The 16,284-nt window shown below is 52.3% G+C and overlaps 3 protein-coding genes across 3 annotated transcripts; all 3 read right to left on the bottom strand.

The window, feature by feature from the left end:
- Nucleotides 1-538: 538 nt before the first annotated feature.
- Nucleotides 539-2,209, bottom strand: CTHT_0017420 (uncharacterized protein; the record flags this gene model as incomplete). Its single annotated transcript, XM_006692181.1, has 3 exons — nucleotides 539-673; nucleotides 808-1,840; nucleotides 1,914-2,209. 3 exons carry the CDS (start codon nucleotides 2,207-2,209, stop codon nucleotides 539-541), a joined length of 1,464 nt encoding a protein of 487 aa, XP_006692244.1.
- Nucleotides 2,210-3,247: 1,038 nt separating this feature from the next.
- Nucleotides 3,248-5,330, bottom strand: CTHT_0017410 (putative eukaryotic translation initiation factor; the record flags this gene model as incomplete). Its single annotated transcript, XM_006692180.1, has 2 exons — nucleotides 3,248-4,696; nucleotides 4,746-5,330. 2 exons carry the CDS (start codon nucleotides 5,328-5,330, stop codon nucleotides 3,248-3,250), a joined length of 2,034 nt encoding a protein of 677 aa, XP_006692243.1.
- A 5,547-nt stretch (nucleotides 5,331-10,877) lies between these two features.
- CTHT_0017400 (uncharacterized protein) lies at nucleotides 10,878-14,615 on the bottom strand (the record flags this gene model as incomplete). Its single annotated transcript, XM_006692179.1, has 3 exons — nucleotides 10,878-13,218; nucleotides 13,273-13,393; nucleotides 14,321-14,615. The coding sequence occupies 3 exons, from the start codon at nucleotides 14,613-14,615 to the stop codon at nucleotides 10,878-10,880; spliced, it is 2,757 nt and encodes a 918-aa protein (XP_006692242.1).
- Between the last annotated feature and the right edge of the window lie 1,669 nt (nucleotides 14,616-16,284).

Below are 16,284 nucleotides of genomic sequence, written 5' to 3'. Positions count from 1 at the left end.
TCTCTCTCTCTCTCTCTCTCTCTCTCTCTCTCTCTCTCTCTCTCTCTCTCTCTCTCTCTCTTTTCTTTTTCCAATCATTCAAAACTCATTCCTTCTTATTCACTCTGGATTAAGTCTTACACCATGGCTGTCTGGAGGGGAAACGGGAGGATAGAACAATTCCTTCACTTACCCTCTGTCCCTGACGCCTTATGCTGCATATCGGGGCCGGAGAAATTTTTGTTGGAGACATTCCACACATCAACTATAGATCGTAGTCTGACCTTATCTGCAGTACTCATCTGCTGACTGGAGTTCCCTACGCTTTGTATGTAGCATGTAGACAGAGGGTTCCTGGTCTGGTCTTGTTGGTACAGCACGTCTTCCATGTGCTACTCGGGCTTGAATATATTTTAAGATGAAAGAACAGTATGAATCGGAGAAAAAGATGTGGAGGAGGGGGGGGGGATGTGCTGAAGGGGGAGAGAGGCTCTATTACCGTGTGGTTGAACTCTCTAAATATTGATCAGAGCTCAATGTTGCCTGTCTCAGATCAACCTCAGCCCCAAGCCTCATACCCCGTTCCCTCTAGGAGCCCTCCAGCGTAGCCAACAAGTCTCCTACATTCACCGCTTTGCGTTTTCGTGGCCGCAAGTCCGAAGTGCTTCTCCCGCGTGATGTCTTGCCTGTTGTCCTTGATGATGAAACTTGAGGTTCTTTGTTATCACCATCTCTTCCTTTCGAGCCTTGCACGCTCCAATCTCGGGCAAAAACACTTCTCCTCGGACTAAGGAAAGATGGTCCTCGATGGCGCAATCGAAGACTCACAAATCGCTCTCGCGGTAGAGGAATCCCGGCAGCCTCTGCTTGGACTCGGCCGGCTTCGTCATCTGCCTTTCTGCTGTTCTGGTCGAGAAATGCGAGAAACCAGAATATATCGTTATCCGTCCCCTCCGGCGTAGACGCCGGCGGTAACGGAGAGTTTGCGGGCTTGAACCAGCGTTTGTATTCTTCTGCTGCCAACTTCCAACTTCTAGAGTCACCGGAGGGGTTCTCAATCGGATGTTGTGCCGCGTTCTTCTCTCCCGTCTCTTCTTCCTGCTCACCCTGTTCCAAACTCTGAGGCGATGAACTTGTTCGAGGATGGTACACGATCTGGATTGGAGTTTTACTGTTCTCGAACACTAGCTTCAAGTCCCTGAGTGTCAAAGCCTCATGATAACCAAGGCCAGCGAGATCAACTTTACGCAAGACCGACCCGGGTAGAAACGCCCGCATATACGTCAAAAGATGGGGCTCCCGAAGTTTGAAAGCCACCTTCTTCCATCCTCTAATGTGCTCGGCTACTTTAAACCACGAGAATGCATTTGGTCCCGCAATATCAAAGATCTCCAACCGGGGGAAATGCATCGCATACTCAAGCGACTGTTGCGAGATATCCTCTGTCGTTGTCACAATCTTCAGGACTCGCAACGAAGCAAACGGTTCCGGCTTCATCTCACTCCAGCCCTTGATCACTCTATCATGGATCGCACCGCTTGCGGCGTCTTCGCGTTCGATCAGCTCGAGAACAGCCAATCCACGAAGGTTAGCCAGGGAAAGCAGCTGACGGGAGTCGAAGTGCTCGATATTGTCGATGGTCAGGTAGGTTAGGCAGTCTGTGCATCTTGAGAGCGGCTCCGTGTAGACGGAGAGTTCGCACGGAGGATCGACAATCTCGAGACAGTATCGCTGGGCTTCCATAGGGATTGTGATCTCGTCGTCACGGCGTTTTGCGTCACACAGCCGTTCGACTGCTTCTTGCAACGCATCCTCCTTCATGCAGCGAGAGAGTGAGTTCCAGGCATGGAATGGTATATTTCTACCATTAGGTTGTCAGCAACAGTCCCAGTGAATCGACTACCATCCCGGCCAGCCAACGAGAGAACCCCTACCGCGCGGTCAGCTCCTTCCACAGCCATTCTCTCGCCGTTGGCGGGAGGTCTTGCAGTGCCTCGCCATCCACATCAGAGATGCTGTCTGCCAACACCCGGAGGGATATGTCCATGAGCGGCCGCGGCCCGGTGCCACAATTGCGTCCTCGAGCTGTACGTCGCGGAAACCGGATCCAATCCTCGCATGTACGATACCATTTCCTATCGACTAGAAGACCGGAAACGCCAGACACCGTTGTGCTGGTGCCGCTGCTTGGAAAGTAGATGGAGTCGGAGAGTGAGGAAATGATGCTCATGGCACTAGGCTAGGAGTTTGTAGCGCAAAGATGGCTGAAGCGGAGGAATATACAAAAAGTTAACAGCGCTGAGTCGGAGGGGTTTGCACGGACTGATGTGACAAGGCCAGACAACCCATTCACCAGAGTCACAATAAGGCATTGGGTGAATCTCCGGATAGTGGACTTGGGTACCTAGAGACACCAAGGGAGGAAAAAAAAAAAAAAACTGGGTTATCTTGGTCAGAGTTGCGAGTTTTACGACAACCGTTTAATGAGCCCCGAGATAGCTTAAAAGCTGTGGTGGCGACTAGGGTGACAGGAAAGGCATCGGATAGGGTGAAGAGTGTATTGCAATGAGACATGATGGTGAAACCAAAACAGTCATGGAGCCCACCATTCGGTTCTGGTTGACTGATGCGTGGGGCCTTTGGTGATTCTGGACTCTCGGTTGAATGCTTATCGCAAGTACCATACGCAGGATGGTGGCTGACCGACTTGGATGTTGGTTATCCCTTGTCTTCTTCACCCAGAGGGTTAGGGTTGTGTGGATAACTTAGAAGAGAGTGAGATAGTTCAGTTTTTGATCGGTGTTAGATCGAAGAATCATCGAAGAATCATCGAGCGCACAGGGCTATGAGCAAAGGGGGGCTGCTTTCCACGAACTCAACCTTTAAACCTCCATGAAAAGGTAGCAGAGGCTCTTCATAGGTTATCTTCGGTTTCTATCTACGCCTTGAAAGCACCACGGACCTAGTGACCGACTGGCATTGCTAACCAGCGGCTGTTTGTATCCCAAAACAGCGGCAAAACAAAGCCGAGTCAGCCAGGCCATATTAAGAGTCCCTGTCTGTTCTCTTGTCCTTCCAGGTCCATCAAGGTGGATGGGAAATCGCGTAGTCCTGCTGCGGGTCAAAGCAGCCAGCCCACGTGGAACGCAATGACCCGAGAGAGCCAGTCAAGGCTCGCCCACATCATCACAACCCTCCCCACCCACCTAAAAACACAGCCCAGAATCCTCTCCTTCCAACATATTCCACAGACTGCTCAGATCACCGCTTACGCTGCAACAGCCTCCCTCTCCAGGGCCTCCAGCTCCTTCAGCACAGCAGCCTTAGTCTGAATCTTCTTGATCTGCGTATCCTCGAGCTTCTCGCCGCCCGCAAGGCGCATCTCCAGGTCCTCTATCGCGCGGATCTTCTTTTGCAGGCTGCGAATCTTCTTCGCGTTCGGATTCGTAGGGGCTTGAGTCTGCGCGGGCGAAGCGGTCTCAGCGGGAGTGGATGCAGCAGCCGCGGGTGCAGATGGCTCAGTGCTGGGCTTGCGGTTGTTGTCGGCGTTGTTGCCCTTTTGCTGTTGCTGCCCATCACCGTTGTTGTTCCGCGTCCGGCTACGGTCCCGACGGTTCTGGGCATTACCCGCAGAGCCGTCCGATGGAGGAGCCAGGTGGCCGTCGGAAGCGTTGGCATCACCACCAGCACCGCCCTCCTTCTTCCTGTTGCGTTTCTTCTTGTTTTTGAGAGCGGTCTTGGACAGGTTCTCACCGTCAGCAGCGATGGCACCAGGAACGGTGCGCTGAGCGGGCTCAGCACCAGGGACCTGGTTCCGGGGACGACCAAATCCATTGGCGCCAATGTTCGAAGTGCCGTTGCTGACGGTATGGGCAGCACCGCCCTCATCCTCCCGCTTGAAATGGAGAGGAGTGCTGGTGCCGCGAGCACCAGGAGGGCGGTAAACGCCAACTGCCTTGGCCGGCGCCTTCGCCTTGCTAAGATATTCAGCGGCCGATGGGTGCGCGCTGGGAACGGGGGTCAACGGATCCTCGTTCGCCGGGAAGCTAGAAGGAGGAGCCGGACGCCACATGACGTTGTACAACTCAACCATGTCCTCGTTGTACATGAGGGCGCCGCTGACGTGCCAGAGCTTGACGCCGTTGTCGACACGCAGCCGAGGGGACGTGGTGGCAGTCATGATATACTTGCTGTCGGGGCTCCAAGCGCAGACGCTTGGGTTGCCGCTCTCGATGGTGCAGATCTTGCGGTAGCCCTTGTCAAGGTCGTATACGTCGATCTGACCAGCCAGGTTGCCAAAGCCGGCAATCAGGGCGAAGCGACCAGTGGGCGAGAAGATGATGGTGTTGCGAGGGGCGATCGGGAAGGTGTGGTTGGCAATGCCGCGGTGGTTGAAGATGGTGGTTTTGGACGGCATGTAGCCATACACGACGCCGAACTCGGTCGAGTTGGGCGACCAGGCGACATCGTGGATCGGGCCCTCCTTGTCCAGAGTGATGCGCGCGTCAAAGGCGCCGTTGGCGGTGAGCAAGTACATGGTGGTCTCGCCATAGTAGCTCTTGTTCGACTTGTCAACGTCCGTTTGCGCCAACACAATCAGCGCAGTACCCAGACCGTTCCACTTGAGTTGAACCTTGTCGCCCTTGAAAAAGGTCTTTTGAGAGACCGGGCTATTGAAAAGGGGGACGTTGTAAACCTTGACAGCAGCGGGTTGGCCCTGGAAGCTGTTAGCCCGCTTGCGTATAAGACCCTCTCGGTGTACATACCTTGCGCTCGGGAACGAACACGGCCACGTTTTGGTTCTTGCCCGGAGCGAGGGCAAAGTCGGTAACGCCCTCGACGCGGAGCTTGCTCCAAACCGTCGAGAGGTCTTCGCTCCGGTAGAACTGTATCTCGTTGGTAACCATGCGCGCGCAATACTTCTCATCGTCGCTGTACTGAAGGTTCCAGCCCGACTGCGACTTCTGGACCCACTGGCCGACGGGCTGCTTCTGGGCACCAGGAGCAAGGTCCTCGACAGTGCGCCAAACCTTCAAGTTCTTATTGGCATCGCCATTCTCGTCCTTGGATGGGCGCTCCCACGTGCTGAGGTAGGTGCCGCGAGGCGAAAAGCCAAGCTCGTAGACGTTGGGCACCGGGAGGGTGGTCCAGACGTGGCCACTGGGAGTGTCGACGACCACGACGGCCTCATTGGTGGCATAGGCGAAGAAGCGGCCACAGGGCGAGTACCCACAACACCGCGTGTTCCCCTCGGGCTTTGCGAATCCAGGGACGGCTCGGTAGGCCGGCGCGGCATCAAAGACGCCGATGGTCTTCTGGGTCCGGTAAGCAAACTGCAACGGATTCGCCATGACTAGTCAAAGCCACAGGTTGTCGCGATAGCAGTAAAGTGTTCCAAATGGGGTGTCAATCAAGTCTTCTTCTCGGGTTGGTTGGCTTGAAGAACTACCGCGCTTCTTTCTTGGATAGGCGGGCCTGCGATAGACACGTGTGCGATGTGTGAATGTGCTTGGCTCAACCGTAACAACAACGGATGTCGATGGGTTAAGATGGATCAGAGTTCGACTTGCTAGAAGCGCCTGCCACAAAAAGGGAGATAAAATAATCAGTCAAGTGTTCAGAAGCTGAACGCAGCCGAATGGGTGATGCGCGTCTTTCGAGCGTCAACACCAGATCAACGGCAGTCAGGGACTGACTCTGGCCAACGCAGCAGCAGCCGTGACGTGGGACGAGCAGCGGGGGGCGCGAAGAATGCGGCGGGCACACACACACACACACACACGTGAGGCAGCAAAGCCAAAGATGTCCTGTAATGCTGGTGATGTAGCTCGACTCCGTGACGGCAGACGGGCAGACGGAACGAGACAACGGGGAGAGCAGCAGACAGACAGGATGTCGGGCACTCAGGTGGTCTTTGATGGGCTCGGCACACAAAGACGCGGCAGATGGGACGACGAGGTCTGTTGCTGCGGCAGGGGAAATTTGAAACCCGCTTTTTGCGAAAGAAAAAAAAAGCCGACCGACAGAGAAGAAGAAGACGGGGAACAAAAGAGAAGAACAGAGGCGCCCTTGGGGAAGATTGGCGGAGGCGGTGCGTGTTGATGGGCCTGGGCAGGAAGGGAGGGACGGGGAAGGCGAGGAGAGAGGAAAGGGTCGAGAGAAGGCGGACACGGCAGCGGGCAGCCGGCGGCGCTGCTGCAGTGGGTGGCAGCATGGGCGAGACACCACACGCACACACACGCACCAGCGATCAGGATCGGCTCCACACTGTCATGACCTATTTTTTTATCTCAGGCTTGTGCTTCGTCGTGGCTTGCGGCGTTGCTGTGTTGGCTTGTGTCGTTTCAACATTCTGATTGGGTGGAGGAGCCTTATGCCCCACATCTCCCGCCAAATGTGGATTCTGGGGCAAATCCAGGCTAAGTACGTACCCTGGTGCTATTCCATCTCTTGACCACAAGCACCACAATGAGGACGTGAATTGAGGACAGCCAACAGATCACAGGATTCCGCTGGGTCTCCGATAAGTCATTTAGATCATGAAGGCATCCAAGTCCTGTCACAGAAACATAGCATCCAACATAGTACAGATTACATGCTGGCCCCTGACCCCGACCATGATTCTGAAACTTACGATGGCAAAGTGGCCTTACATGACCGCAAAGTGTGCCAATGAGTCTCTGAGTTTTCCGCTCACGAGTTACAGAAGCATTTCGTCTAGTGATAAGATACCTGGGGGCATGATGCATCACCAACTTGCTAACTCAAACAATGGTTGACAGACTTCTTGTAACCGACTTTGGGACAATCAACTGTGGGCCGACTTGGGGGGGGGCGACCGGCTCTTTACACCAGGAAAGAAAAAGTCAACCAACTTTGATCAACTTTTGTAAGTGAAAAGGGCAGTCGCAGAGAAACTGATTCTTGGATCCCTGGGTACGTATCTTGAACCGTAAGGATCTCAGCTCATAGTGGCCTGTTTGATCCACACCTCTTGACTGAAAGATTCAAATTCCTGATATCCTTGAAGTTTGGTCTCAGTAAGGTGTGACTGAAGAGTTCTCTCTTTGTTAACGAATCAAGACTGACATCTGCAGGGAAACTCTCACTGCTGAACATATTGTAACTAACGTCCCTGACGGCACGCTCAGATGCCTGGTGGGATGAAGAGGACCCTGGAAATGCCTGTGATGACGTCACGGGCCCAGAAGAAGGGTTAATTCAGATCACAACCGATGGGAACATCAAGCGCTGTGCATCTCTTGCATCCTTATTAAACCCAGGCAATTTGTTCTAATGGTCTCATTTCATTGCAGAGCTGTGATTCATCAAATGTTCCTTCTTAAGCTGTTGATCACTGTGCTAAGGAGGGTGAGAGCACAATTGGCTGGCAGAGTGTGGCTTGTCACAGGTTAGAACAGGAGCCAACGGAAGGGAATTTCCGGCATGCAAAAAGGAACCCGTGATAAGCAGCAATATGATCAAATTGCGTAGCTGTCAAGCACATTTTCTTTTTTTTTTTCATAATCCCAAAAAAACTTCACAAACCCAGAAGCTCTAATGGTGACAAACCCCTGTTCTCTCCCAGCCAGCATTCTGGGCCCAAGTAAGGCCGGCAGTCGGAAGAATCCGATCGATTGTGGGGAGCCCAGTGCGAGAGTGTTGTAGCCCTACCGCACGGATCACCCCCAGGCCGCGCTAACTCTTGTTTGGACAACCTTGTTCAGCCGCATCAACGTCGCCAATCACCTTAAGCGTAATGCAAGGTATCAGAATGCTAATTGGGGCTTGTTTGTGGCTCCTGTTACTGTCATCCTATCAAGCCCTTCAACCAGCAAAAGTTGACCCTGGGCGCTTGAGACAACTGCTCAAACACCTAATGCCTACTCTCCTAATAAACGGGGGTTCGAAGCCTCTGAAGCCCTTAGTGCAGAGAAGCTTTATTAGAACCCAGAGTAGCTACGAGCTATATCTATGTCCAACTTTTCAGAGCACTACATATTGTGCTGGATCTAATATGTTTTCTAAGTCAAAGTTTGGAATCCCCTATAATTTGGATACTGTATCAGTAACTTAGGTTACCTTTTCCTAAATGAAAAAAAAAAGACCGCGATTGTCTCGCAATACACTGTCTTTGGGAGTTCTAGGAGAAGCCTTCTCTATATTGAGCTTTCAGGGGACGAGGATAGCTTTGCTTGCTTTCCTGCCTCTTAGCTCAACTGGCTTATTGCTGGAAATTGAAAACTAGTAAAGTTCTCTAAGTTATAACATTATCACTTATAAGTCACAATATAGAGAATATATGGCGATCCAGGCAGCCTTCCTGAGACGGGTTGGGATCCGGTTCAAGGCTTAAGGATCTGAGAGACAGAAGTTCTCACACAGACTCGAGAGCACTGTGGTCACCAGTTGTCTTGGGCAACTGTTGGATTGCTGACTTGGGAGTTCTTTCGTACCTTTCCTGCTGCGAGGAATTTATCTGCCCTAGATACTCAGAATCCTTCCTTGTCTCTTCTCCCAGGGAGCTTTTAGTCCTTCATCAGTTCCTAGCTCTGACAACCATTAGTCAGAAACCCTTTGTTTCTTGTTGGTCGTTTGGAATATCGCGTGAACCGCGTCTTTATGTGTCCTTTGTGTTTTATCCCACTTTTCTGGCGAGGTACTCCCTCTTAGTTGTGACAGGATATCTAACCTAATAGCTGGCCAATATGCTAACTCTTTGATTGACTTTTAGTTATAAGCAAGTTCTCTAACCAACTTCTTTAACGAACTTTAGCATTTTTTCGGTTTTTCAACTAGGTCCTTCAACTTTGATCGACATCTTTAACTATTTGAGCTGACGTCGACTAGGCTCTTCAACTTTTTTTTTCCAAAAAAATCCAACTTTTGTCTCAACTATGTGACGATCCACCTAGCCCTCCTCCGAGGGTTTCGGATTCGGCTAAAGGCTTATGGATTTGAGAGACAAGAATTCCCACACAAACTCAGGGTCACTGCGGTAATTAGTTGATTTTGTACAGCTTTTTCTATTGCTGACTGGGGAGTTCTTCGTCTCCTTCTCCCATGAGCGATCTATCTGCCCTATGAACTGATGATCCCTTCTTCTTTCTACCGCAGGCCCTTCTTTGTCAGTAACTTTTGGTCTTGTTTTCCTATTGACCGTTTCGGACCTGCGTGAGCCGCGTCTTTATTAGTTCTTTGTGCTTGATACTACTTTTCCCTCCTGATACACCCTGTTTGTCGTGATAAAACTAACTATTCTTGACTGACTTCTTCAACCGACTTTTTTTTCCTAACTTGTTCAACTAACTTCTCTTACTGATTTTGTCGATGCTTTATATGTTGACTTCCTCGACTAACTTTTCGGACCGACTTTCCAACTAACTTTTTCCAATTAACTTTTTACCTGATTTTTTTCAACTCTCCTCCGTGCAGGGGCCAACTCTGCCCTACGCTGGCCACCTTAACCGCACGCTGGGGCAAGGATTCCTAGAGCGCATCCACTGGCCCTCCCATTGCCGAATGCCGAACCAAGCCGGTCGGGTCGTTGTGTAACTGGAAGCGCACCTCACCAGGTTTAGCGTCAGCTCTGGCTACACCGTCTAGCTAAAGGCCAAGGACGGGGCCAGCTGCTACAGGAGATGCCATCTCTAATGCTAGATTCGTCGTGCACCGAATTTATCTAACGTGACCACACTTCACTTTGCCCAAACAATACGTCGTAGTGTTCCGGTATGGCTAGGTAGTTTAGCTAGGGTGCTCCCGTGTAATTGTGTCCAGTGGACACTACGACACTCAGAGGACGTGTGCTGGCTGGTGTACCACATGGCTGGGAAGGCAGCTCGTGGGGTTTCCGGCTGACGAAGCATCAAGCTGGCACCAACCAAATTCCGCAGACTACATGAGCTTTACCAGGAGCAGTCTCAGGCGCTGCTATAACATGATACTGCTGGCTCACTCGTTTTGATTTAGCCTACTTAGGAGTATAACATTTCTCTGACAACCTTTAGTTTTTTTTGTCCGAAAATCAAACTAGACCTCGACATCCAGAGACGCAAACTCCTGGACGGTTACACAGGTTCACAATGACACATCATTTCCGTCAATGACGGGAAACATCGGGGCCATTGATGGGAATACCCCCAACGCAGGATATATATAACTCGCCAACATACGTCAGGGAGGAAAGTTCAAATAGTGAAATGACCATCTCTTGAGCACATCGAACACCAAATATATCACACCCATAAGCACACAAACTATTCAGAGCATTAATACCATTACCTGCCTGCCTACCTAGTCAACAAAAAGTCCACCTCCCCTCTCACCTCCCATCTCTGAAGCTCATGAGCATCATCATCGCATAGTACATACCTAATGTAAGTACATGTAGTGCGAACCATCTGTCTAAGTCATGCATGAAAATACATATCATCTTTCTCCGTCTGTTTCCGTGCTTATTCATCAATCATCATGATACAATCATCATGATAAAGAGCATCATAACAAAACCATGAACAGGAAGGGGAAAGGAACCCCATAAGAATACATGAGAGTGGAAGGGGAAGGGAGGGGCGTGTTTCAATGTTTGTAACCAAAACGAGTATGCTTGCTCCAATCAACAACATAGCAAGAAAAAAAAAGCCTCATAAATGTTCCCGACATCTCGTAACCATGCGTAGCGTCGTTTCGTGATAAAGGAAAGAAATCATCGTTCCGTGTGTGAGACACGAAAAAAAAAACAAGAAAAAAAGGGACTAAATGAGAGATAGGAAATGGTATCTGAAAGACCCAAAGAAATATAAACGAAATGCACCTTACCCAACTCGCTTTGATCCATCAGCCGTTTTTACCATGTTCCCAAATCCATCATAACCAAAACTCTTCATTTATCAACCTCACCACCTTAACCGAATCTCATACCTCACCCCTCTCACCCCTCCACCAGGACTCGAACCATCATCCGATAAGGGATCCGCCTCCCCATCAGCATCCATATCCAGCACCATCTCGTCCCCCCACTCGCTCTCCGAGTTCTCCCTCTTGACCCCGCTTCCATTACCATTCATCCCATTCACTCCATTATTGCTCGGAATCTGCCGCACGTCCATCACGAAATCCATCCCCTCGTTCATTTCCCTGACGACATCATCATCAACGATGACTTCCAAGCCTTTCCCTTCGACCTCCCGAACGACCCGGCTAACTAGCCTGGCATCGAACCCCCCAAACTTGCCCGCTAACCTCTCCACCAGGTCAGAAACCGTCCTCTTGAACAAGTATACGGCACGGTAAACCATCTTCTCTCCTGAGGCTTCATGCCCATCACTCCTCCGAGCAACATAGAAACACGCCACCGGCTTGGGAGTCTGCCTTGGGGGCGGACGATACGACGGGTCCACGCCAAGGGCATCAATCCATCCCGTAATCGACGTTCCATTCGAGTTGAGTCTCGGCACTCGAGTCGTCTGCTGGTCAGGGTCGAAGTTGCCGTCTTGTGCTTGCTGAGGGTAGTTGATGGATGCTGAACTGGGGGAGAGGGACAAGAGCGAGGAGTCGGCGGCGATCGATGAGCGGTGACTGCGCCAGTCGCTATTGTCTCGGAAGTCGATGTGCACGTCGCTGGTTGTGCCTGGTAAGGTGACGGGGTGCAGGTCGGGATCATCCAAAGCGTCGCCGCGCAAACTAAACACCGACACGGGCCGCGTGCTGGTAAACATATCCTGCAACGACTGCAACTTGGCATTGAGATCCTCCTCGAGGGAACTCATCCTCTGCTGCTGCTGTCCCTGCTGTCCCTGCTGTCCCTGGCTCTGTTGTCCCGAATCCGTGGCGCTACTAACAGATGACATAGACCACGAGCGCTTATGTTTGGGCACCTTCCCAGGGCGCTGGAGGTCAGGCGCTCCCTTTAGCGCCTGGGACGCAGCGCTCCGTTTCCGTTTTGAGCCGTCTTTCATGCCTGCCTCGGCCTGCGCGATCTGCTGCTTAAGCTTGTCGATCATCTTGCGGACGTGGGCCACGTCGTTGGACAGCTTGCGCTCAGCACCGTGGTCACGGAAGAGTTTCACCATGCAGTAGCTGATTTCGGCTTCGTAGGCCGAGTTTTCTTGTGAGTAATCCGAGGACGAGGCAGCAGCCGAGTCTTGTGATGGGGGAAGCTGCTGGGTCTTGGCACATAACCGCACAGGTATACCCTTGACACCTTTGGAGTGACTAAAATCGGTGGATAGGAAGTTGAAACGGACGGTGATGGTACATTCAGGGGCGGAGTCGCACGCCGGGGGCGTCCAGACGACCGCGAAACCGTCGAACGACGAGCTTTCGAGCTCGATGCGCGTCTTCTTGTCGTCCTCGACCTGCGACGACGATGTTTCTACGTATTCTACGGCCTGGAGCTTGCCTCCGCGTTGATGAGCCTCGCTGGTACCGCGACCCTCCTTCCACAAGCCCCAGTACACGTTTGGCTTCTGGCGTTGCTGTTCTTCTTCGAACGATACGCGGATGTATGTACGGAAGCGTGTTCCTGGAGTAATGGGCTGACTAGGCTGGTTGGTGTCGGTGATGGTAATGGTATAACTCTGTCCCTTATTGAGATATGTTACAGGGATCTCATCGGGATGCCTGATCATCGCGGTCGGGGCGTGAAGGACGGCGTGGAAACGGAACTTTTCGGCAAATGCAGGGGGTAGAGCTGTCCTGTCGGCGTCGGACGACCCCGCCTGGAACGCGGGAATCGACTGAGGCTGAAAGGCAGTCTCGATCGTGCTTGACTGATCGTCGCCTTGGTCGTGATCCGAGTCTGCCTGCGCTGTGTCTTGGTCCATGGCCTCAAAGCCAGGGTTCTGGCTCAGAAAATGTGACGGAGCGAGCGAAGGCTGGGGTTCAGTCGTCGGGACGAAGGGGTTGAACTGATTGGGAAATTGAGGGAGCGGAAAGCCATTATTGAACGACATGTCCATCGAAGTCGCGCCTGGCTGCATGGCGGCCCCCGAGGTTGCCATGGATAGCGGTGTTCCCATCCCGAGGCCGAGCGTCGGCGTGTGCAGGTCGCCGGCCTGGGGATGGTAGAGCGTATTCGTCCCTCCAGGGGTCGTCGCGGTGTAGTAGTTGTAGTTGGCGAAGTTAAAGGTGAACGAGGCAGGGTCCAGTAATGTCGGAGTAAACCGCCATGGCTCGTTGGAGGCTCTGGGAGTCGGATCCTGATCGCGGAACATATCCTGGCTCAGGGACTGGGATCTGGGCGATGTTAGTCTTTGACCGAAACTCTTATATTATCTAGGTGACGCATACCTATCCGGACCAGCCAAACTTGGCTGACCGGTTGTCACTGTCCTTGCTGGTCCTCCTGTTGTCGAGGTGGCTGCGACCACCTCAGGAAACTGTTGTCTGAAGTTGGCCACCAGGTCCTCGCCTGGTTTTCGTGAGCTTGTCCTATATCGCAGGGGTCAGCAGCTGCTGCGACGACGCAAGCCGAAATGATCTTTGTTGACTTGCCTTTGACGGAACATTGCTATTGTATGTATGGGCCTTGTAAGGCTAACGTAGACCAAAGAGATAGACAGGACGGATGAGAATGATGGTCTGTAATGCGATGAAACTTGACGTCTGTGTCTTTGTATTCGATCTCTATCCTAATCCGTAGACTTCGTCCGAATACTCGCAAGATCGGTTCTCGGCGCTATGGTTCTGATGGCTGTCGCAAACACACGTATACCTGTATGAGTAGCTGTTTGTTGTGACCAGGTGCCGTGACGTTTGGTATGCGACGAGTCTTCTCGAATCGAAAAGTCGAGTCCGATCAAACGAGCGTCGGCAGAGGACAGGTGTCAGACGGCAGAGGGCAGGCGTAGCAAACGAGAGGAAGAGGTGGATATGACGGCGCAAAAGAAGGCCGTTCTGACAGCCACTGAATTGGCTGACTCCCCGCAAACCGCAAACAAAAAAAAGTTTGGGGTCGGGCTGGGGCACTGGAGGCGCGTGATGCGGATGGTCGGATGCTTGGTCGGGTAGGGCGTCTGAGGTGTCTCCCTTTCTTAAGCTTATAAATGGGACCACCCGTCGTCACCCGTGGATCAAATGGACCAGAGCACTCGGGCTCAGGCACCCTTGTACCGATACGCGCGTGTCAGGACGGGTCCCGACACCGTTGTTGCGTGGTGCGCATGCGCTCCCCACTTGAACAGCTTTTTGTCTTCTATTTTTCCTATTTAGAGCACACACAGCAGGGGGGGGAATCACGACAACGGCCACTTCACGTCTTGGAGGTGGGGTTAGGAGCAGAGAAAATGATAACTCCCCTCAGCTCAAACAGCTACAGACAGCTAAGTAGTAAACTTACAGATGGTAGTTTGCTGGCTGCTATGACTCTGACTCTTCTGTGAGACATGCAGATAGGGAGACAGATGGAAGAGCGAATGGCGCGGAGGGGGGCAAAGGAACACAGTGGAAAAGTCAAGCGGAGAGATGATGGCACTGAGTGGGGCCGTGGACCGTGGGCAGGTGGGGTAGCGGGGAAGCACGCCGAAGTCGAGCGAGCAGCGAACCAGCGACCACTGGCCTGATGTTCTAGTACTGGTACCGGTACCAGTATCGTTGCCTGCCTGCGTAAATGGTTTCGTTTTGGCTGTCTGCATCATGCAACGGATCGAAGGGTCGATATGCCGCGGAAGGGTGTGCTCGCGCCAGTATTGCAGTTCGTTTGTTTTGGTTAGTTTTGTATCTACTTTCAATAGTCAACAAAAAAGATTCGTCGAGAGCTGAAACTCAGACAGGTGGCAACAACTGAGAGGATCTGGGCCCTGAACTATAGGCCAAAGTTGAAAATTAAAGGGTTCGTGGAAAAATGAACAAAGACCGGTCGTCACCAATCTCATCGCCCGTCGATGGATGTCTCGCACATCCGCCCATCGCACGTTACATACGACACCATGGCTGTGCTCCCATCATATCGCCACGATTACGACCGAGAGCCACAACAGCATCGCCTCAGACCAATAGGAACGAGCAGTGCGAGGATCTGGTGCGTGTTGTCGATACCCAGTGACGTTGTTCGTTACCAGTGCGCGACTTCGTGGGTTCGCCGATCTCCTCCAGCAGAAAACGGACCGTGTGACAGCCAGCAGTCCTCGCGCCATGTACCGTGACCTGTGATCAGAACTGTCCGAACCACAGATACGGTCCCCACCTACTCGATCCTCGATCCATCCTCACTCGCATCAGCCGCCGGTCCACAGATTTGCTCATTTTCGCAGATGCACACCGCTGTCTTTGTGCCATCCGCAACCGTTGATAAACGCTGGTGAGTTGTAAATATTCTCATCTGTTTACTTTACCCATCTGCGATTTCAGACATTTACCCGGCAACGATATGCCCCAAAAATACTACATCTCGCTGACCGAGATCCGTCTCGTGTCGCAGACACCCACAGCCGTCGCAACCCTCACCGGGGCGACTAACGGTCCGACAGCAATGAACAATGTGGGGCTTTGCTGAGTGTTTGTTGGGCTTGTTGGCTCACGGCTCGGCTGACAGGGGATCCCGCTTGCATCGGCAAAATGCGCGATGACGTCACGACGGATCCCCTCGTATCACTCACAGAGGAAAGCAAAGGCGAGCGAGGGAAAAAAAAGCCCTCCTCTCGATGGCCCCAACGTCAAAACACCTATCTGGAGATTTGGTGGCTGGAGTGGAAGTTCACATCCACACCAGACTGCACGATGGCGCGCAGACTTGACACCAATCGTCCACCGTCCCCGCCAGGCTGCGGAGCGTGGCCAGATCGTTGCTGTGGTCTGCGATGTTTATGCGGAACGATATGGTGCAATGCGTTGGTGGTGTAAACCCCTCTAGGAGGGGATCTGATGTGATGAGAGCAGCGAGGAGAAATTTCTAGAGTTTTGCCTTGTGTCTGTGTGGGTGCGGATCCTACCGACGGTCGGCATCGCAAACTACCAACTCGGGCACCCTGCTCCTTGCGTTGATATTAGCTGAAGATCAACTATCGTCAAGCCCAAAAAAAAAAAAAAAAGAAAGATCGTAACTGATTCAAATCTTCGACACAACTACTCGACTCGTCCCGACTCACATTACGGTCCCGAATTACACCGACAGAAAATTATCCTCTTCTAAAGGGCTTTCGGTGGTCTTGGCGGATGACGTCATCAGCTGACCTGGGTCCGCAAAGTCTTGGCTCTCCTTCCCATCTTGCGTACCTCTCCTGATCATCCAACCTCGTCGTCACCTTGCGACTGATCCAGTGCCCCGGGTCGTTCATTTGAGCCTCGAGGCCTGGATCTGAGTGG

Source organism: Thermochaetoides thermophila (assembly GCF_000221225.1).
Source record: "Thermochaetoides thermophila DSM 1495 unplaced genomic scaffold scf7180000011815, whole genome shotgun sequence".
NCBI lineage: Eukaryota > Fungi > Ascomycota > Sordariomycetes > Sordariales > Chaetomiaceae > Thermochaetoides > Thermochaetoides thermophila.
Note: the sequence above shows the minus strand (reverse complement) of the source record. Positions and strands in the feature narration are given on the sequence as shown.